Source organism: Thermobia domestica, chromosome 11 (assembly GCF_964235325.1).
Source record: "Thermobia domestica chromosome 11, izTheDome1.hap1.1, whole genome shotgun sequence".
Taxonomy (NCBI): Eukaryota; Metazoa; Arthropoda; class Insecta; order Zygentoma; family Lepismatidae; genus Thermobia; species Thermobia domestica.
The window spans coordinates 150,735,239-150,759,247 of NC_137464.1; the positions used below are offsets into that span (position 1 = coordinate 150,735,239).

Genomic DNA, 24,009 nt, shown 5'->3' on the forward strand with positions numbered 1-24,009 from the left:
CAGCTACCGGTTGAACTTTTATATATATAATGTCAAACGAAACAATGCGCAACCCTAGAAGGCCAATTTCACAACAATTTTTCACGTAAATTACTGCTTTGCGTGTTGCTGGGTTAGGAAGAGCCTTCTCGGTGTAAGCTCGCTCTCATAACACCTGCTGACAACCAAAGCGCTCCACTCTGTTCCGACTGACACCAGGAAGCGGAGTCGACGCTTGAGGGAGGGGAGAGGTGCTGTCAGGGCCTTAACGGGTTCCATGTTGACTTCGTTAAAAAATAATAAAGAAAAATAAAACACAAAATGTAACGGCATTGAATTTCTTGACAGTGCAATACAACGAATCTCGAATTCTGCTACTACACATTATACCTTTCCATATATTTTTTTAAATTGTTTTTAAATGTTAGATCCTTTTTATCTTATAGAGTGGCATGCAGTGAAACTAGCACACTATGGAAAATAACCATAAGATCAATCCATATAATGTTCACCATTGGATGTTCTACGATTTTCAAAAATATAAGGGAAACTACAATATTTGACCTAAATGTTGTTAGAAAATGTATTGTCTTAATTGGATCGACAATGTTTTTCCTTTAGGAATACATAAATGAATTGGAGAAGAAAATCTGTATTACCTTTCACAATTGAAACAACCATGAACCAGTAATGATCCAAAAATATCTCATTTATTGTACAATTTTCTAAAAGTCCTGACGCTATCTGAACTGTATCATAATGGTAGATAACGAACATGTCAAATGAACACATTGAGATATATCGTATTCCATCTCTCATCAATCTTGACTAAATTTTTGCATGCTGGTCGATCTTAATGACCTTAGAACCTATATGAATTATTATGATGTCCATGTCTTTGGTTCCAGAGTTACCGGTTATCTACATTGGGCTTGGATTTGTTCAAAATTTAGCAAATGTTTTGTTATGGTTTTAGGTTATAAATGACACAATTCGTTATATAAAAAGTGGAATTCTAATTATTTGAAATAATGTTAAACTATATCTTCGAATACACATAGATACAACTCAGTGCCACCACAAGTCCGCAACCATGGCCTTACACAACACTATTGAAGTCCCCACCCACTCACTCTTCCCTTTTCTTTTCAATGTTACCAGGTGTTATGCTTTAATATAACAAACTTAAACAAAAATTACTAAAATTACATAAAACCCAACAACAAAAGATTTTTTTGTTATTTGGGACAAAAATACACGGAACAAACCTGTTACTGAACGTTAATTTGATACATTATAAGCTAAATGATGAGACAGTTAATTAGCTATGCTATGTTGTAAATAAAGTGCGTAATGATTTCCTTAAAAGAAGTGAATAAAGAACAATTTTTCTGCAATAGGAAAAATTACTCGTAGTTAAACATTCAGCTAAATAATGTTAAAAATAAAATCTTCGGTTTTGAATGTAAAAGTATACTTGGCACCCAGCACACAAAAAACTGGTTTCTACATTCCAAAGATGTGGCTTTTGGATGTGTATTGTCTTTTGTCCGCGTGTTTAAAGGCCATCTCTTTCAACAAATTTAAGCTGTATGTTAATGGTTTATATGAAACTTACAAAGAAGGACTTTGTATACGTATATATATACAAAAAATACGAGTGACTCACTTGAGGATGGAAAAAGTAATTTTCTCGAAAAATACATTAACAATTTTCTTCATACTCCGTAAGTGAATATTTCATTAACTACTCTACAATGTAACATAATTCATTTTTTCCGAAAAGAAATATAGAAAGTAAAATTAATTTCTGTGGCATTTTCTTTCGTCTTTGATTTTCTCGAAAACTCCTGGGACGACTTTTGTTTTATTTTATAAATGAATTCTAATTTCAATAACACCTTCACAATCATTACAGGATTCATTTTTGAGTTAATAAAAAGGAAAAGGGAAGCAAGAGAGCACTGTTACCCGTAATTCATATTTCTTCAGGAATGCCAAGCAATAATTGTGAGTTGACATAAACCACATTATTCAGTCCCAAACAATCATTCTTTTAGTATCTCTGCGCAAATAAAAAGAAGGAGGAATGTCAGTTATTTCCAAAGTTATGCGAGTATCACAATAATAGACCTACTATAATCACTTCATGCTATTGGAACTGTCAATTCATTTGACACATTCGGCTGTATAATAGGATGTGTATTCATTCGTTAGCTACGAATTACAACTGGCATTAGTAGTCATATTGATCCAGAGAGATATAGGTTAATGACAGTTAAATTGCTCTACCTACCAATTACAAAACGTTATAATTGTGTCCTCAATTCTATTATTTACCCATTTCCCTTAATGCTGTTTACATAACTTCGAAATAGCAACATTACGGAAGACGTTTATTTCTCTTTATTAAATTATATAATTATATTCAAGTTGTTTAAAATGGTGTATAACTGACAATAAAACATGTATAAAGTTTAATATATACAATAATGACAACAAGAAGACACAAACTATAATATATGTATCTTCTTTTACTCTGTTTTTCGTGCTTACACAGAGTTGACATTTTTGATGATTCTCTTCCATCTTACTCGGTCCCAAACGTCATCTCATATTAACTTCTTTTCTTCTAAGTCTGCAGTCAAACAATCTACTTTCTTCTGTTTGGCTTTCCTCTTCCTCTTTTGCCTTTTACTTCCATCTTCTGTACTCTCTTGCAGGCATAATCTTAATTTCTTCTGATAATATGATCATACAATCTTCTCTCTTATACTTTGTTCGACATCTTAGCCATTTTAACGATGCCTCATATCCTTTCCTTTCTGATCTTTTGCACCCTGTTCAAAATTTCAAAGTATATTGATTTAATTTCAGGTCAAAATAATTCTCGAGTAACGACTCGAATTTCACATGTTCAAGACAGTTTGCTTCCGCGGAAATGTTTAGGATGAAAAAATAACAATTTCCTTTATACCCACGTTGTTTTAAATGATAAAGTTACAACAGCGGTTTACAGTCTTGTTTTTCAAAAAAGTTAAATAAAAGAATGTGAACAGAGAATATCAAAGAATGGCTTTGATGTTACGTGATTTTGAAATGTTGTGCTACAATGATTTTGCAAATAACTGTTTTAACAATTATGATTTTTATTTTCGAGCAATGATAGTATAGAAGATGATCATGAAGAAGATTGAAATTGATACTTCAACGGATTTACACCTTTCAAGATCCCTACATATCCCAAAAATCACTATTCGATGTCTGTGTCTTTGTTCGTCCGTTCGTCTCGATGTATATCATTCATTTAGAGATATGTCACTCATCCGACTGTCACTCATGCTCTTCAACGTATCTAGACTATATTTTAAACGTAAACTTTTAAAGAATTTTCCGAGAGGTTTCGAATTTTGTTCTTATCCCAAAAAGTAAGGGCAATTTACTGAAGTATGAAGATTAAATGTTGTGATTTTCTTGAAGAATATTCCATTTATTTTGATTATAATAGGTCCTTCATGTGTCGCTGGACCAGTTGTTCTCTCATCAAGCATCTAAATTATTCTATCAAAGTATCAGTGTCGTTCGGTCGATGTTGAACGCAATGTCAAAGATGAATCCGCTGTTTGTGTAGGGTCTTTGATCATTCTTCTCGACATGGTGCAATACTACAAACCAAATATTCGAGAACAGAAATACCTTCTGTACAGACAAAGTCTAATTTTGTATGAGAGTTTGTGCTGTCAGTTGCTTTAACATGTAAGAATTTGGGAATATTTACTCTTCACTCTACACTGTGGTAGTAGGAGCTCCGATCTTGACGTCTGCAATCTGTACCACTAAACTACTGCAGGTATAAGTTCAGAAAGTGTATACAATATGAACTCCATATCTGGCTGTAACTGACTTAAAATCCATCTGTTTAAAGTAAAGTTGACCCCAATAGAGAGTACTTAAATGCAAAATTATTTTGTTTCCCACTATCAGGACGCCACGGAGCACCAATTTCACCATGTTTCGTTACCCTACCAAAATTTACCCGAATTCAACCCATCCTAATAAACAAGTTTTACTGAACCCCCTAATTCCTTTCTGTCAGCTTCAATGCTTATGCTCTAAATGCTAGTTATTTTTATTAGACATTATTGTGTTATTTACAGTAAATTACTGATTATAATGAACTACCGAACACAAAAATCTTGCGCAATTATGGGGTGAGGATCGGCAGAGAAGATTCTGTTAAATATAACTTTATCCGTATTCCTAGCACTGAAGATATACCGTATTGGATCTACTGCTTAAAGTGGGTTCTGAATCATTACTCGGGTCTGTATCCAAGGCAAGGCCCTTACTAGGAGTAGAATCAGAGACTACGCGCTTGATTCACCTAGCTATGAAGAAATACTAGTCTTTTAACTGATCGGTTGGATTGGAATTAATGTCCTTTTCAGTACTGAGGCTATATACGACATGGACATAAAATCTAACGTGGGACCATAATCACATGTGTTCCCTGAGCAATCGAACAGGAGTCCCTCGCCTCAAACACACATAGTCTTCATGTGTGATGGCCAAATTAGTGTGGTTTTCGACATTTTTATTCTTTATTTTACCGAAAATAAATACTCCATTCTGGAAGTCATCATTAAAAAAAGAAAATAAGAACCTCAAGTTGACATAATAAATGCTAGATATTACAAGAAAACTGAACTCGACACCAAATCCAATGAGTTGAGTTGATTTTGGGTTTCACGTCGCTTTCAGCAGCGAGGCTATATGAGACGTAGACCTACTGATTAACGTAGAATCCGAACCACATGAGCTTCCGCCGGGAATCGAACCCGGGCTCCATGCCCAAAATCGAATGAGTATATGATATTTAAAGGTTAGGGTGTTAACACAATTTTTTGTCTTTTTCGATAGCCTTATAATTTTCCACAAACTTTAATTCAGTTCGAAATAAATGAGAGAGTAATTTGAAGTACTTCAATTCGTATAAATCTACGCACAATAAATACGGTATTAATAAAAAGAAAACAGTTGTTTGCCCTCATCGTTGGTCTAGTGGCTAGCGCGTGCGCCTTTGGTATATGATCTCAGGATCGATTCCCGATGAGGGCAAAAAAAATCACAATTATTCACTTTCATTAATTATCCATCTTCTTTAGCGTAATGAGCATAATCGTGGGACGTTAAACTAAAATTTCACTTTATTTCATTTCAAAACAATAGTTTGTTGGTGTATTATAATGTGATGGTACTGTTAAAAATATTCTTTGTGTATATAGACTGATGAGTTATTTAGGGATTATTGCTTTACACATAATCAACAATGAATTTCGTTTAATAACGTTTGTGCTCTTTATCTGTGAATAAACATATAAAAAGAGTTTAAGAAGTTATTTGAAAACATATGAACGAATCCATATAAAACTATTTTATTTCCATCAGCGTATTAATTGTTACAAGAAATGAATGAGAGTTAACTGTCTTCTAACTAAATTAAGAAAATAGGAGTTCCCTTACGGAAATGCTTCACACACAATGAAATCCTATTAATTCAAAATACTTCTAACAGAAGAAATCCTTTAAACACTTTACAAACGTTAGTCCTTTCTAACTATAAAGCGCTTATAGCCAGTGTCTTTTGACGAAGTAAAAAGAACCCAACAAGACAGCACTCACTGCTATAACCATTCTTGGCATATTTTTCTGGGTTCTTTCAATAACAGCACAATTCCTGATGACTAATTCGCCATCAACCTCTACTTCTCTGTCCAATGAAGTGTGCATCACCGTGTAATCCTCGAGGGCTGCACAAGTGTCTCTAAAATGGTCACTGCAGGCCACAGATGTTAACAAACTGCACACTCCAAGAAAAACACTTCGTCCACTGGCCAAACTACAGGACATTAGAGAACTGATACCGAGTGCTACAGACGTCCAGTGGTATCGGTCTCCAGTAAATATTATATCCAGAAGGAGATTTCTAGGAGCCGGAGGATTGACATAAAAGACACGTCTTTCATGTTCCACTTCGTGCCTTATCACTGGCCAATACACATCCAGCTGATCTGGAAGTCGCACTTCAATCTCCAATCCAATCCTACATAAAAGGGAACACTGTAATCGGTAGTATCACCTGTTGGTTCCTGGGGTTCTACGAAATTCATTATACTTGACAAGACAAGCATACCAAGAGTCGAGATAATGGCTGACAGACCTGTTAATCCATCCTGAATGGCAGCAACGGCTCTGGCTGCGTCACTTCCTGTCAAAGTTGCCACTATCCCCAGCACATTAACAGCATCTGAAGGGGTGACAGGAGAAACTTGTTGCATACTCCGTCGAACTGACGATGAGAATGACTCGTAGTCGAAGCTCCACAACACCTCTTCCTCGCTTGCTCTTTGTTCGAAACCTGGACCAGCTGAATTGTCTTGATCTGCCTGTTGTCGGTTCTTTTCAGTAATTCCGTATTCCATGGATGAGGGTCCAGGGACGTCCTCAGGACGATTGTCTCTCTGCATTTTATAATTATAATTCCCCTCACTTTTAATATGTTCAGAACAAGAAAGTGATCACTAATAAAGTAAACTAAAGTATTTGTAAGTATTTAGCCGTTTTATTTGTCGCTTAAGTATTTTAGACTGTCTATCCGGTAAAATTCCACACTTTATCTAAAACCATGGCTATCACATTGTAGTACGTACTCTCAACAATGGAACTATGAAAATATTGCATTTATATTTTTATTGTACATATTTGAATACAGCATAATATAGATCTATTTTAAATCCATTTTATAGTTAAAAATCTTGCCTATGCAGTTAAAAAGAGAAACATATATTGGGACCTATTGAGAGAAAGCAAATTAGGAGCTATATCCATATAAAACAAAAAATTTCAAAAAAAGTGTGCCAAAAGGAATTGTCTTTAAATATAATACATTTTCTATTGTCTCTAGAGTACAGTTCACTTTAATGCAGTGTTTCCCAACTAGTGTGTCGCGTAGTCTCACGGAGTGTGCTGTAAAACCTTAGTAAAAATAAATATTATGTCATCCAAAAGACCTCTACACTTTAAACAACACATTTTATTTTTACCATGAAGTTTCCTAAGGACCACAGTGCCGCACAAAATAGAAAATTAACATTAGAAAAAACACGAAACCCAGTAGTGTTCTACTATTGTTAGAAAAGACAGGTTTAGTGCAGTTATCAGCGTTTTGAGTGTGACGTTTGTGTAGTGCAGGACATAAAAATACAACTAAAGTGAAAATTCTTCTATTATCATTTCCTTTCATATTATGCTTAAATGAATGTAAAAATCGCAATTTCAAAGAATTTACATACTTGCGATCAAAATTTGTTGAGCAGTGTTATTTCTCATAAATCAACCCTATAATATATTGTAAGTCATTTCTCTGGGAATAATTCAGTAGGGAGTTTCTTCTTACGAGTGAGTTCTTTACGGACGATTTTCTCAAACATGACTCAGAAAATGTCGTTTGTATTCCATAAATAAATATATCATTAACACATCTACAAAATGATATAATCTATTTTTCATTAAAATCTTCACAAAGGGTAGTTTGCTGCTGGTAGTGAGTTTTGGGGGGCAATTTTCTCCGGTGGTTCCGATGGTTTTGTGATTCCGGTGGTTTTATTCATATTTCCTAAATAAACGTTTCATCAACAATATGGCTAATTCATTTACCACGAGAAAGTCTAAAAGACCTAGTTTACTATTGGGTGAGTTATTTTTGGGTGATTTTCTCAAGAACTATTCAGATAAATTTATTCATATTTCAGAAATGAATATTTCATTAGAAGTCTCACAATACGTGTAAGTCATTTTGCATGAGAAGTCCACAAGGAGTAGTTTACTCTTGGGGATGAATTTTTTACGCACGATTTTCTCAACTATTTACTTCATTTCTCACGAATTCAAGAAACAAATATTTAGTATTACGCCTTAAGATTATTCTCTGAAGATTAAACAAAACAGTGTTAAATGTAAATAAAAAGTAACCAATAGTTAAAGAAGGATAAAATACATAATTGAAAATGAAATTAATGCGAGGATCCGTCTGCCGCCTACACTAATTCTTTGGCAGAAAGTTCACTTGACATAAACTCTTCTGTAGTTAAGTAAGTTATTTCTTTAAAATAGAAGTATAATAAAATTATGTATTTATCTCATTCATCTGGGAGCATAAAAGAGTTTTGGATTAGACTTTATACTTCTGCTTTCGAAATTAATGGTTGTATACCAAATGAACTTTAGGGGTAAAAGTTGCATATCCTAAATTTGGTTAAGTAATAGGTGTCCCTTAGCATTCATCAAATCAATAACATTTGCTCTTTAAATTCAAATACTGATTTATCCGTTATTCAGTTTTTGTAATAATTTGTATAATATTTCACCAGTATTAGTAATGCATTTATAGCTGTTACCAAATTAAAATTATACAATAATTTATATTGCTGAATTTGTTGTCCAGTATGTTTGTCGTTTGTTTCTAACAATTATCCTTTGCAGTCACGTACCTAGTGCGCAAGCTTTCTGTGGATGTGGTCTGACTTCGATTCCTAGTAGAGATGTTTACCTGGGACATAAATTTGAGTATTGAGTTGGATTATTCCAATTTGAGTAGTAAGTGTCATCTAGCCTGTGTGGAAAATGAACGTTAAAATACAATCAATCAATCAATATTTTTTAATATCCGAAGACCACGTTATATATTAGATTTTTTCACGTTTCTTATAGACAACTTGTGGTAATTGAGGTGACGCTTTTTATTGAGAGCAAATTTTAAGAAGTCAATGAATCAGCTTACATACTGCTTCTTCATGTAACATACTGTTAGAATATAAGTTTATTTAAAGGACAGAAACGTATTTATATCGTCATAAAATTAAAGCCCATGTCTTAAATTTATGAAACAACTAGATTGTGCAAAGACCTTATGCCACTGAGTTACCTCTCCTCGGAATTTAACAACACAAAACAGTCGAAATTAGGAACTAAAAGAGAATGTCTTCAAATAACAATAAATATCAATAAATAAATAAAATCTTCGTGATTTTCTGTTTTAAAGGACCAAATTATACAATGAGCTCCTTCTAATGTTTGGAAATCATGTATGTCTGATACGAAATTCAGAATGGCGGAAATGTTATAGGCTTAACGATGCCTAAATGAGTATGTGCATTATTACACATAGGTATTTCTGGCAATTTCCATTGTTGCTAACTTCGACTATATTGCGGTCTTTAAATGGATGGTTTCTATCGTTACCATGGCAACGAGAGTTGGTCAGTTATCAATGATTCTATGAATGATATATGGGACAATTAATATGCAATTCGTTCCTATTATAGTGACACATTCCGATTATTTTTTGTATTGTTACCAAGTAGAGTGTGTCAGTATCAAATAGGGTATATTTAGGATATCGCGTCATTAATTTAAGTTACAGAATTAGGATTAGTCCTTGTCTTATTAAATATTCTGGTCACTGGTGCCCGCAACGGAGGACAAGGGGTAATTGCTTTCTCCTAGACTTTCGAAAGGGATTCAGTTCTCCAAAACACACTTAAAACAAACTTTGTTATTCACACATTACAGTATGTTATATATTTACCGTAATTAATAAAGTTATGCAATGTGCATCAGTAATAATTGTTTTACATGAAGCATTATGTGCATCAATGTGTGTATATTCACAACTTCGGTTATGTGTCGGTCTTTTGCACCACCTTGGGAAAATCCTTGTGCGTGTTTCTGATTATATGGTTTTAATTATTTAAAATGTATGTCTACTGTATATTCATCACGACGAGAGCTTTCTAATGGTTAAACGATTAATTCCGATTTCGATTGCGAGATACACGAGTTCGAATCCTAATTAAATGTAATTGGGATTCCACGTTAAATTGTACATCCTTGTCTCCATAATTTCTGTTCTATAGTAAAACTCATAGGATACTATTTAATAAGTCTAATTCAAATAGCGCAAAAAATCAGAGAGTCTATGAAAATCTTTTCTTCTATTTGTACATCCATACATTGAAACTATAAGCAGGGAAATAATTCGTGGTTCCACGAGATGGAAATGTTCTCATCTTGTCTCAAAAATGAGACGATAAGTACGCTTTTAAATTCAAGACGAGGCGAGAAACATGACAATTCATGACTTGTTTTCGAGACGAGACAAAATATTTCATTAGTCTCGTAAGCAAAACTAGTTCACCCAAGCCTTAGATCTCAAACACTGTTTTAGTGTTTCATGGTTTATAGTATAGAAACAATAAATTGATAAAGGGGCCGAGGTGGCTCAGTGGTAGAGCGTTCACCTATGGTGCATGAGATCTTTTGTTCGATTCCAGCTCGGGGTAAGTGAGTTTTGTGGTGGAAAAACACCATGTGCGTATGTTTTCTTGGTGTTCTGATGTTCCCTCCCTCCCACTTTCTTCATTCGACCATTTCATTCATTTTTATCATCACCATATCCTTTAGCCTAGCAGGCATAACTGTGGGACGTAAAATTTAAAGATTTCAGTTTTCATTTCATTTCTTAACTGATAAACTGATTGTACAAACACAATGAAGAGCATTTGTCGATATTTAGTACTGTACAAGTTGTTACACAAAACACTGCAATAACAAATTTAGTTTAAATGTTTTATTATACCCTTCCTGGACCTTTTCTGACGCGGGAGGATTTTGATAACTTGTGATGAAATTAAGAAAAAATCAGGACATAAATTTTGTACACAAAATTACAAAACGAGACGAAAAAAGTTCGAGACAACACCAAAAATCGTTTCTAGAATCGAGACGAAGCAGGAAAAAATCTTTAAAAATCGAGATGAGACGCGACTTCTACAAAATTTACAAGATAATAGGAGATATCCTTATGTTCGTCTCCTCTCGTCTCATGGGCAATTCATGGCAGCCGTGGAAGCGTTGCTTCTCTTGAGTAAACAAAATGACTCATTCAAAAATAAATAAATAAATACATAAATAAATGCAGCAATGATTTAAGAATAACGCAGAAAAAGGTCGGATCCAGAATTTTCTGAGGGAGTGCACCAGTAACTACTACTACATTTGAATTAAATTTGATTTTTCTTAATGACTTTAGGCATCTGTGGTGGATAAGAATACAGGCTAGAATAAAACAGTCCATTTGTAACCAAGATTAAAGAAGAGATTATTTTATATCTATGAAATAATAGTTCAAGCTTGTATTCGTACAGGCTTATTTATTATTGTGTTTTTCGTTATTGGTTAAATGTTGGAAAGACTAGTTTCATAAATTAAACATGGCAGGTTGCTAAAAATCTTGCATGTAAAACATCTAATATGAATAAGACATCTGCCAGGTAGCCTTTACACATACAATGATGTGCAAAATATCATCAGAAGAGAAATGTTTGTCCTTCAAAAACAGAAAGAAACCCCTAAGTAATTATAACAGACGAAATACAAAAGATACATCTGTAGCTGAAAGTGAAAAACGTGACAAAAAATAGTGGAAATTTAATTAAACGTTTCTGGTTCTTTTTCTTCCTCTTGCTAAACATGAGTTGTTCTTGTGTTTTCGTTAGAAGAGCTGAACACGAGACAAGAATATATCGAAGACGGAAGGCCTCGAACAAGAAACAACACAGCCTATGAAAAGTTTTGTGTGCTGCAGGAACTTAACTCCATTTGATAACTCAATTACGCCTAATCTAAATTGTTAATGAAGTGGAAAAACATGATAACTACCTCCTTGTTTCGTTTCTTCTTTTTAGAACAAGGGGATGTAACAGACAAAAGAACAAAACAAGGGCAACTCATTGTTTTTTTTTTCAAAGTAGTTATAGCATAATGTGGTGGAATTGTGATGGATACTAGTGGCGCCAATAACGGCCAGTACAAGAAACTACCTCCGTACACATTTTACCTAAGGCAATATGTAGTACAGAGAAAAGAATTAAAGAGTGAAAGAGAGAGAGAAATATAGAATGACAAGAAGAAGAGGATAATGAAAAATAAGTGAAACAAGTGAGAGAGAAAATTTAAGGTGAAAGTAAAGCAACGAACGATCAGAAGATTCGATTTTGTTTGATAGGTTTACGAGCTTTTATATGAATAATTCATTGGAATCATTATACAGATACAAACTCAATTGCACTATCGTAAGTCACATACACGCTCACACTTTGTGTGTAGGTCTATATAGAGTGAAGCAAAGGTTACATCTACATCATATACAGAAGAATGTCTTCATCACACATATATCAAACTAATCTACTTTATACACACGTATATGCAAAGTAAATCACTTGTCTTTTGACGTATGTAATAATAGATTTAAAGGAGCACATACAAAAGAAAGATGAGTAGAAATTGCAGGAGGAAAGGGGAAAGAATTAATATAATTATAAAGTTCAGAAGAAAAAAATGTTGTAGCTACTGTCATATGGCTAAGAGAAAAAAAGTAGTGAAGATTTGAAAAAGATTGTAAATAAAGCTAAATAAAAACAAATCTTAGCTGATTGAAATGAATGTTAACATGGATTCAATTTTAAAGCTTATAAAAAATACACATTAACAATTGACATCTTAATAGAAACAAATTTTGATTTATGAAAATAAAGGTTTTTTCTTCAGAAAAAAAAACATGGAATAATATATAAATAAATTAATACGAAGAAAAGAAGAATGACTATAAGCAGCAATAATAATAATAATAATACAAAAACATTATCTACTACATGGAAAATTTATGATAACATGTTTTTTACTTGCTCCAACACGTTACGTTATTTAATTAAGCTGGCTTTTATTTAGTGTAATCTGCATAAATTTTCTGATTTTGATATAAGAAGCAATGTTATTATTGCCTTTCGGCGTGCATGCATTTTCGAGCTTCACTAAGGGCATAATTAGTAGACTACATTGAACAGATCAAGAAGAAATTTATCAGTATTGAGATACATCAAACATCCTATACCTGGGAAACGGTGTCATCACAATCTACTAGCTTGCATGGTGATTTCCATATACCACTTTAATACTGCGGTATTCATCTCATAATCACTGTGGAACATTTGAACCGTAAGCGATATAATAAATTAATAATAATAATAAATTAACGTTTAATATAAGATACGTATTGAAAGTAAATTCAATTTAATAAATGTCATTGACTTCCTGCTTCAAGGTCAACTATAGCATTCACTATGCAAAGTCAACTAACTGTGACGTTCACAATTATAATATCCATTCAATAATTTCAATGTTCTTTCTTTCTGTATTTTTCTTCTATAACTATCGAGAATCTACAGGAGGGGGAAAGTCTTGAAACATAAAAATAAAGTTTATAATTTCGTTGGATCATTTTAATAAGTATCAAAATAGTGAATATTGGAATCTTTTTGTGATCGAAGGCTACCATTCTAGTGCGAATCGAGAAAGTATGTACAGTGATTATTTATGATTATTATTATTATTATTATTATTATTATTATTGAGTTTCATTGACAAGAGATTTCTTAAATTTATTCATTTTAGTAAATATTTACCTAAGCAAGAGGGTACAGTAGACACGCATCTTTTTTTTTATTTTTTTATTTTTTTTGAATATGTAGATAGATGAAAAACATTAAATATAATTTCTTCCTAAACTGTTTTTTTTAAATCAATCACTTCTGAAGCTGAACAGGTCTTTTCATCATGCTACATAGTATGGGCCTAAAATAAATATGGTGGATGTACAGTATTGCTTAAAAAAACTGGCACCCTAATATCTTTAAAGATACATTTTTCCATGATCAAACAAATGAATCATCTTTGGCTAAGTCAGATATCTTTTTCAGGCACAAATATTATTTTTTTTTCCAGACGGTTGCGAAAGTATGGACTTCTATAAAAAGTTGTCTGGCCTGTTCGTTTTGAACAGAACTGTGTATCAAGGGCGAAGCGTCCATAGAACCTGCCGAAGCATCGCTTCCCTCAGTAAAAGAATAATGCATTAGAATATATAAGAGTTCAGATTAAATATTCTGAATAATGCATTAACGCGACATCTGTTCCTAAGCTGAGAAAGCATGCTAGCACTGTTGGGCATCATATTCAAAGACAATGCTTAACTTAAAATCAAAAGTTCATCTTTTCTAACCTTGATCCTAGATAGGATTATATACGTGAAAAAGTTATTTTCCTTGATATTTATTTTTTTGGTTAGTTGGTTGAAGATTAGCGTCCCTGTTCAGTTGGAGGCTATGAGATGAGGACTTACAAATTTAAGGTGAAATCCTAATCACCGTAATGCATTCAAATTTCAAGGCTCTCCCATCAAAAACTGAATTTAAGAGTTCGTGCTAGCCACTAGTCCGACGTTGAGGGCACAGTGCAAAATTATATACCAAGACACTCTACCTACACTGAGAAAAAAAGGTATGTGGCGTTCGTCAAATCGTATGTTACATTTGTAAATCCTGTAGTTTTTGGACTTAACGTACAGTGAACGTGTAACTGAAAACGCATGTTTTATAATATATATATAAATATATATATATATATATATATATATATATATATATATATATATATATATATATATATATATATATATATATATGTGTGTGTGTGTGTGTGTGTGTGTATGTGTGTGTGTGTGTGTGTGTGTGTGTGTGTAATATAAGGGAAAATGTTAGATATCAGACATCCTGCAACGGCATGATGTAAAATCTTAGTGCAGTGCCTATGTGCTCCGTACTGATTTCTATAGTAAGCAAGAGGATCCGTATATTTGTACACTAATGTCCAAAATGATTGTCGCATATCTATAACTGTCCTCTTGTAAGAATATAATTTGATAATGATTTTGCACGGTACTTTTAATGCTGATACTATGTGTATAATCGGGAAATGTATATTTGTGGTAAATTTCATAGGAAAAGAATAATAAATACGAAAATTAGAGTGAGCAAAACAAAATGTTAAATGGAGAAGAAAGCTTTATTTTCGTTTTATTGTTCTTATTTAGCGCTCTTTTGACATGAAATTTGTCACATACTTGTCTTTGCCGATTATACACATACTAACATTATAAGAAATACCGGGCGAATTCGTTATCAAATTATATTCCTACAACAACATATTTATAGACATGCGACAATAATTTTTGACATGAGTGTACAATATACCGCTGTCCGGAGCACGGATTTTTCTCAGTGTACAAGCACTAATAGATGATCTTAATAAAAACAATCGCTGTTCAAATTTCTTTTACTATAAATTTAGTAAACGGATCTAATTTATCCTATATCAACAAAGGATTCTGATTGTCACTTTAGACGTTGTATCAATTATAAAGTATATACGAGTACTAACATGAAAGAACATACATTCCGTAATATTACTATTATTTTGAACGAATATCAAGAAAATAATTTCAGTTATAGGTATAGATTGATATTGAGGAAAAATAGTTAACTCTGACCGTAAGGCACTACATATATATATATATATATATATATATATATATATATATATATATATATATATATATATATATATATATATATATATATATATATATTCCTTGCAGGCAGGTGGCGTAACAATATTTTTTCTTTCACTAAATTTATTTTCGTGAGACAATGGAAGCGATATTTTTAATGATTTAAGGTTCGTGGCAACAGAACAATTTACGATTGGTCGCAGCTCATTCGGCGTAGCCTTGGCTTCAGCAAGCAGACACTTCGCATGAAGTTCTTATTATCAAGGTTTTTAATACTTAGCTGAGGCACTAATTATAGGGAGCGGGAACTCCCCTGTCAGTCAGAGGCACGTCTTCGTTGCGGACAGAAATAATTGATTCTTCGACAAACTGCATAACTAATGCCTGCTGTGCGTGAGACGTATCCTTAGTAACCCGACAAGCAGTGGAACCATCTCTATTTCTTATTTTGAAGATTCTCGTGATACATAGGGCATTAATTTCTAAACATCATGGCTGTAATTTCTATCTAAATTATGATATCATGAAATATTATGAATTCTTGTTGAAATGGGTTAAAGGAAATATTTTTTTTTCAATTCAAATTATAACTTTTATTCTTTAGCTATAAATTTAGTAAGTAAAAATGTCTATGACGGGAAATTTTCCTCTTGATATTCTGCTATTGATTGAATTAAACGTTTTTCTTAAAAGTTTGTTCATTTATTTTAAGGTAATCGTTTTGTTTCGATTTATTATTTTCCAGATAGTGACGGTGACGACAGTCCAGCGAAGCGTCGTCGTTCCAGGACGAATTTTAATAGCTGGCAGTTGGAAGAGCTGGAAAGAGCCTTTCAGGCAAGTCACTACCCTGACGTCTTCATGCGAGAGGCGTTAGCCATGAGATTGGATCTCAAAGAATCAAGAGTAGCGGTAAGTTCACAAGAATATAAAGTATATTTATGTAAAAACAAACAAACATGAATTCCTCATCCAATATCAATATTCTCGAATCAGGATGGAAGATTGGTAATGAGAAAGTCCCTACCGAGTTGGATTTCTATAGTAGTCATTCTGATTAGAACATATATATATATATGGGGTAACCCAGAATACTTTTCCTAGATATAACATTCGTAAGGCATAAAATATGAGACTTAGATAAATATTTTTACTTATCGTGAATTGCATGTAACATATTCAAGTTTTTGTGTACAGAATTAATAAATTTCAACGTGTGATCTTTTCGTTGCCCGAAGGATATCCAGGCGATATTCCAATTCCATCCATGTGTTGGTCAACATTACGTGAGGGAAGTATGTTACGCCTTCAGTAATTCTGCGCCATAATCCTTCAATGTCGTTCACAGGTCTTTGGTAAACCTGGTCCTTGACATAACCCTAATGGAAGAAATCCAGTGGTGTTATGTCTGGTGATCGCGGAAGCCACTTTATGGGACCATCATGCCCGATCCATCTTCCCGGAAATGTTGTATCCAAATAGGCACAGACATATAACCCCAATGAGGTGCCTCACAATCTTGTTGGAAAATTAAGTCCGGAATGTTCTGAATCTGTGGCACAACAAATAACTGCAACCTATTAAGATAGGTATTTTCTGTGATCGTCTTTCAACTGAAGAAAAAAAATACTATCATTTTATTGTGCATAAGACCGCATCACACTTTCAGCTTAGGACTGACTCTGAATGTCTCAAACACATCGTGGGTATTGTCGGAATCCCAGATCCTAACATTGTGACGGTTAGCAACACCGTTCAAATGAAATGTGGCCTCATCTGACGTTAGAAAAGGACACGTTTCAGATAGTCAAAATCTTCCTTAATCTCAGACAGCATGGCAACAGCAAAGTCATAACAAGCACTGCAATCTGTTTGTTGTAGGGACTGAACAATGTGGATTTTGTACGCACGGGAAAGATGTTTATGTAGGATGCGGTGCACTGATGTCTTAGGAATCTGCAACTCACGTAAGGCTCTTCAGACTGACTTCTTGGGACTTCTCACGAATGCGTCTCTCACAGTCTGAATAGTCTGCGCTCTAGTTCCAGGCCTGTCTGTTCTAGGTACATCACTGACGCTGCATGTTCCCTTAATCTTAGCGTGCCATATTTTGATGCTTTTAACATCTGGTGGCTGTCTATGCTATGGCGTTTGGAATTGTCTCTGTACTGTTTTTAATGACTGTGTTTCATGATATCAGAGGACACAGTGGGCTTTCTACTGGTTTGAGTACATGTTACTGCAAATGGTGTCCGATTCCGCTGTTGTTATGTCACTGGGTCCGGTAACAAACAAAATAACACTAAGTATGTACACAAAAACTTGAATATGTAACATGCAATTCAAGATAAAAAGTACTTGTCTATGTGTCATACTTTATGCTTTATGAATGTTTGTAATCAGGAAAAGAACTCTGGGACACCCGTTATAGGTATGTATGTGTGTATGTGTGTATACGAGTATATAGCTTTATGAGTCACGTTGGTCAGGATACTAACACAATATTACCCCACAATCACTGAAACAAGCAGTTTGATTCTTTAAACATATCAGCATTTAAATTGGAATCTGAAAAGATGATTGTGTCACTAAGGTTGGTAAAAACCAGGTTAAAAAAGCTTTTTTCGGTTTAAATTAGGTTTCTTGGTTTAAATAAATTTGCTTTATTTATAACGTCCATATGCAACAGTGGGGGCCCATTAAGAAGGACGAAACCTACAGCTTAAGGTGGGGTCCGAACTATTACTCGATCTGCTCCCGATAGAAATAGTCCTCCACCTGGACTCTTTGATTACAGAAGCGACGAGTCTACCAACTCATCCACGGAGGACACCTGATAGTAATACGATGTACTGATCTTGCATACTTGTGAGTGTATTAAGAGCCACTTCAAAAGGACAGAAGATATACAACTGTACAATTGATTCACTGTAGGGAGTTGTACACATTTTAAAAGTAAATGCACAATTTCAAAAGACTACAAAGCATACATCTAATTTAGTCCAAATGAATTTACTGAGTCAGAAATACAGCAATTTAATTCAGTGTGCAGATCGATAAAATAAGTGAACGAAAATACGAATCATTTAGGTTCATTCTGACTCTTAACCATTCATACATATATTGTACATATGAAAAAATAAACTTTTGATTTCAATAATTGAGATAAAGTAAATACGTCAATGTGAAGTTTACACAATTTGTGGCATGTTTGCATTTTTTATTTAAACTAATTTTTTTAAAAGGCATTTTTTTTAAATATCTGTTTTAAACCAGCCGACCCTGAGTGCTACTATATTCTTGTGAATTTTGTTTTACTTTCTTACACAATGAAGATATTACGAAGAACAGGACGTTATATTAAAAGTGTTGCCAACTACTTCTCAGGTTAGGATCCGAGCTATGCAATGCGGAAAGGATTTTGATGTGCAATCACCCACCAAATGCGGTGCTCCAACCATGAAGAGATTGCTAATAGAACACAAACTCTTACATATTTTAGTAACGCCATTTCATATTATTTAATCATATTGAACAAGCGGAATGTGCCACTATCGAAAGAGCTAATTATATATTGAATTGTATATATATCATTCTTACAAGGAAAGGACATGAACATGTCATCAGGACATCCGAATCAAACCTAGTCCATTCGATAAACATAACAAAGATATGTTCATGCACAAAAAATTAGGTGCCATGGACAACCCGGTAAGTCCCTGGGGCCCATTAACCCTGTTAATATATAGAAAATCGTAGACTCGTAGTAAAATAGCTATTGCATGAACACTGTTCATTGGAAAGTCATGGTTTATAGATCATTCTCTTTAGCATAAAACAAGCTATCCAGAGGTGCTATGTATTGCGGCCCATAACGTACTTGAACAGTTTAGTTTTCTGAGTTTTACGTCCCACGTTTATGCCGGTTAGGCTAAAGGAGACTTGAACAGGGAAAATTGGTTGAATGTTGGGAAAATTCCCTCCAGAAATCCTTCCCATCAACTTTGGACCTCTCTGGACTTATATTGATAGACGGAATAGATATGAGGGACAAGCATGTATAACAAAACACATTTTCCCTCATACATATTCCGCCTATCAACACAAACTTGGTATACAAATTTCGTAATGTCTATAGTATTTTTAGAGATACATTTGGATTGTGTGCTTTTATCCGGGACTACTTCAGAGGGGTCCAAAGTTGATGATAGGGGTTTCTGGAGGGAATTTTTCCGACGTTTTCCCACTTTTCCCTGTTCAAGTACGTCATGGTCCCAATACATAGCACCTCTGGAAAGCATGTTTCATGCTGAAGGGAATGAACATGACTTTCCAATGAACAGTGTTGACTGAAGTATGCCAAATGCGACTGGAAAGTTCCAAGGATTTATCAATTGAAATATTTGTTTAATGCGTTAATGATCTTTATCTTGTCAAACATAGAAGGGACATTGTCATAGTATTATTGAGAGCAAATGTTTTGTGTAAGAGAATAAGAGTTAGTAGAGTAATAGAACTCACATTTTGAAAGATATATTCACTCAATATGCTGCCGTAAATTTTTGATGCAAATTTCAGTTATTTATTGTGTGCTCATGTAATTAAGGTCTCTTTGGGACGATATAGCGCAGTAGGAAAGGCCGTTCTGTGGAAATATAATCTTGTAATTACCGAATTTATGTCCTGCTGTTGTTAGAAGCCCATGTAAATAGTAACTTCGGTTTTGTACAATGACGTATAGCAAAAAGTCGATCAATTACTTCAAAGATACTTATAACTTTACTAGTTCATTATATTCCGGAAGCTATTGCTTTCCTTGATTGCTGGCAAAATCAAACTGCTTTCTAACGACGATTGAATTCCATGGAGTTGGTACTACGTAGGAAAAATAGAAATTCTTTTTAAAAGATCGAGAGAGAAGTTTCTTTTTAAAAGATCGAGAATCAGTGTGGAAGAGTGAATTTGCCTTGACTCAGGCAGATAACCTTAACTGTCCGGTAACTGAAAGTCGGTGGTCTCTGCGGCTGCACTGAAAAAAGGTGTAGAGTATTCGATGAGGAAAGTTTGGGTGCTCCGATGGCCTGCGGCGCTTGCGCTCTAGCTACTTTCCGGCTACCCGGGAATCAATTTGAAGAGCAGACGCAGGAGCATTGCATCAATTAGCGCTTCTCTCTCCTCCCTTTTCTGCCTGACAACGATTTCGAGTACTTAGTTACTGAAGACTTCATCTTCATTAGTTACAAGATAATTATATAACTGGTTTTAATATTAGTCAATTGTATTAATTGGTTTTACAGAATATTTAATAAGTATTTTGAATAGCTAATTGTAAACTTAAAAATTTTCACTACAAATAGACTACTAAAGATCAAAGAAAATATATGAGTGAGAAAGCATTATAAGTGTACGAAACGATTCTGATTTTTATTAAGTAATTCATTTGAGACATTTTTTCTTTCTTTCTTTTTTTTTAAAAAATCTTTGAGCAGGTGTAGTTATAACGAGTTACGATAATCTTAAGATGTAATATGAAGTAATACGGATATTTGTAAGAGATTTTGCCTTTTCTGTTTACACTTTCATTTATAATGTGAAAATAATTTAATATAACCTCTAAATAAAGTATGCGGCGACATTTCTCAAATGATGAAAACAACTTTCATATAAATAACTAAACAATCATATAAATAAAATACTAGAAAGTATTCCACTGATGTGAGAGGGTACAAATTATGTAAATCGGAGGGAAAAATAACTACGAAAGTTATTATAATTTTCATTTAAACCATTGCCATCCTGACTGAATATTTTCTTGAGTTCCACGAGGCGATTACCAGAATTGTTCCTTCATACAGTCTTAAACCTCATCGACATTCTTCAACTTATTTTCCTATTGCTGTTGTTAATTTCTAATGATTTCAATAAATTGCTTTGTAAATTGGAAGTGTATTTAATAATTTAAAAATAATAAACAAAAAAGTTCTATATGTATATCTACATACTCTGCCTCTTTTGAAATTTCAGTGCAATGAAAGCATGACGGGAATGTGTCCAATTCCATAGAATTTGTATAGTAGTATATGTCTTGTGAAAAATAACAATTTCAGCACGATGGCGCATGCATACACTCAGCAGTGTACTCGGTTCGGTGCTCGCAGTAGTATCGCCATGTCAGAGAGTGGTTTAAGCAAAACTTAGGTAGCGAAACGTGGACAAACGAACAGAAATCTTGTAAGCGAATCACTATGTCTTATGGACACCAGAAAACGAAATAAACAAACCACTGCGTATGAATGGACCACATAGTTGTTGGTTGCTGCTTGTTGTATTAATATGCAGTTCGTTTGGAATATGCCGTTACAGTAATGATGTATGCGTGCAGGGCCGTCGCGTGGGCGGAGCGACCGGGGCAATCGCCCCGGGCGCCGCAACCAGGGGGGCGCCGGGACGACAAATCAACAAATCCAAGGAATTCAGATTATATTGGTAAATGTTTTTTTTTTTTAAATATTGTTAATTCAGATATTTTAATAATTATCAGGCCACGTCTAAGTAAAATTTATTTATTTATTTCATAAGGACAACACGACAGGCTTAATGCTCAGTTATAGTATCGTGTACATACTTATCTAACATACACTATTATACGTACATGCACAAATATACGTCGTTTAATTATGCAGAAGTTATTGACTGACAATTGTTTTGAACTTGTTTTCGGACATTAGCTACTAAATACATCTACTATATACATGAAGTCGAATCATTTCGTTGTGTGAAGCACACATTCTCCATAGAGGAGACTTATGCAATATGTTAGTCCTTGCTTTTCTATAATAGAATGTCCCAGTGTTTGCTATTCTAGTCTTACCTGTTGGGACACGTAATAACACTTATGAAACTAATTCTTGACAGTCAATTTTACCGTTTAATAATTTATGTAAGAACAACAGATCAAATACCCATATCCTTTTCTCTAATGTTTGAAAACTAAAATTCATTACTAAGTCTTCATAGGGGACACACTTTGTGTAGAAACCAGTGTTCTTGTCTGCAAGAATTTTTTATTTATTTTTTTATGGTTACATTTAGATCACAACAGGTATATTACCTGTGTCCAAACAGTACAACAGTATTCTAATTTTGATCTCACACACGAAAAATATAATCTTATAAATGTTGAATATTTGTAGAAATCCTGTCCTATCCTACAAATTAAACCTAGGTTTCTATATGCACTACTCGTTAATGCGTCAATGTGCTGAGTAAAGGATAATTTGCTATAAAATATAACTCCTATATCTTTGATAGTATTTGAGGTAGACAAGAAAGTGCCATTTATTGTATAGGTAAAGTTAATTGGATTTTCTTTCTTCGTGAAAGATACAGATTTACATTTGGGCACATTTGCGACTAATTTTTTCTTAACACACCATATTTGAAGTCTCTGTAGATCCTGTTGAAGTTTCACGCAGTCACCAATTGAACTTACTTTGGAGTATAATTTGAGATCGTCGGCAAAAAGAAGAACTTGAGAATATCATTAATAACAAGAAGAAACAGCAGGGGACCTTTAGAAAATTGAACTTGAGGAGCACAGAACAAACTCTGGTTCTTTTTCATAACACTTTGAGGAAGGGGGGCGTCTGTTGATTCTCGCCCCGGGTACTTACAACCCACGCAACAGCCCTGTATGCGTGGCAGTAATAGGCAGAAGAGAAAAATACGAACCGACGATCTAGCAATTAACCGGCTTCGATTGATCACTTGGGATAAATGGGTATGCGAATACCGTCAGTAGTGTGCTGAGTAATTACCAATGGTGCTTTCGGACGTGTCCTGTTTCTCACTGTTTCATAGAGATTTCCGCATACACATTAGATGTTATAATGGTGAACACAATGTGCCAGCATGCATTGTCGAACATCAAGTACAACGGTGTGGGGAGCCATTGGTCACCACATGCAATCTGACACTACGCACTGTGAACAACCTCACCAGTGACTTCTACATGAGTGACTCCAGATGTCATATTGCAGCACAATAATACCAGCTACATGTATCCCGAAATGTCCACGCCTTTCTTCCAGAAATGACGAAATAGCGCTGCTTCCCTGGTCTGCTCGGACGCCTGACATGTGCCCCATTAAACTATGTATATAGTTGGCTGGCACTTTCTTCGTTATGTTTCTCAGTGCACAGCGCCAATATCTTATCACTCACATACATACTAGCAGCATGGTAGGTGTGTAGTGTTCATCCAGGAACTTATGTGTCACGTGCAGTTCTGTTAGAAAATGGTTCCATTCAAGAATTGAGGAAATAGGACAACAGGCCCTACACATCAATGATGCAATGATTATCACAAACAAATCCCATTAATAGGGATTAAATGCGAGTGGAAGTGGACTCTATATCAAGTTGCCAACTGATCGGTATTTTTATCAGGCTAATCTATGTATGTCAAGGTTTATAATACAATTATTCTTCTGTTTTGAGGAATAAGA

The 24,009-nt window shown here is 34.2% G+C and overlaps 1 protein-coding gene across 1 annotated transcript in view; it reads left to right on the top strand.

The window, feature by feature from the left end:
• Nucleotides 1-24,009, top strand: part of LOC145664489 (uncharacterized) — a 294,263-nt gene that overhangs the window by 250,891 nt on the left and 19,363 nt on the right. Inside the window, exon 2 of the mRNA XM_081731211.1 lies at nucleotides 16,248-16,414. Coding sequence (XP_081587337.1) covers nucleotides 16,248-16,414 — 167 coding nt within the window. The remainder of the gene's footprint in view (nucleotides 1-16,247; nucleotides 16,415-24,009) is intronic.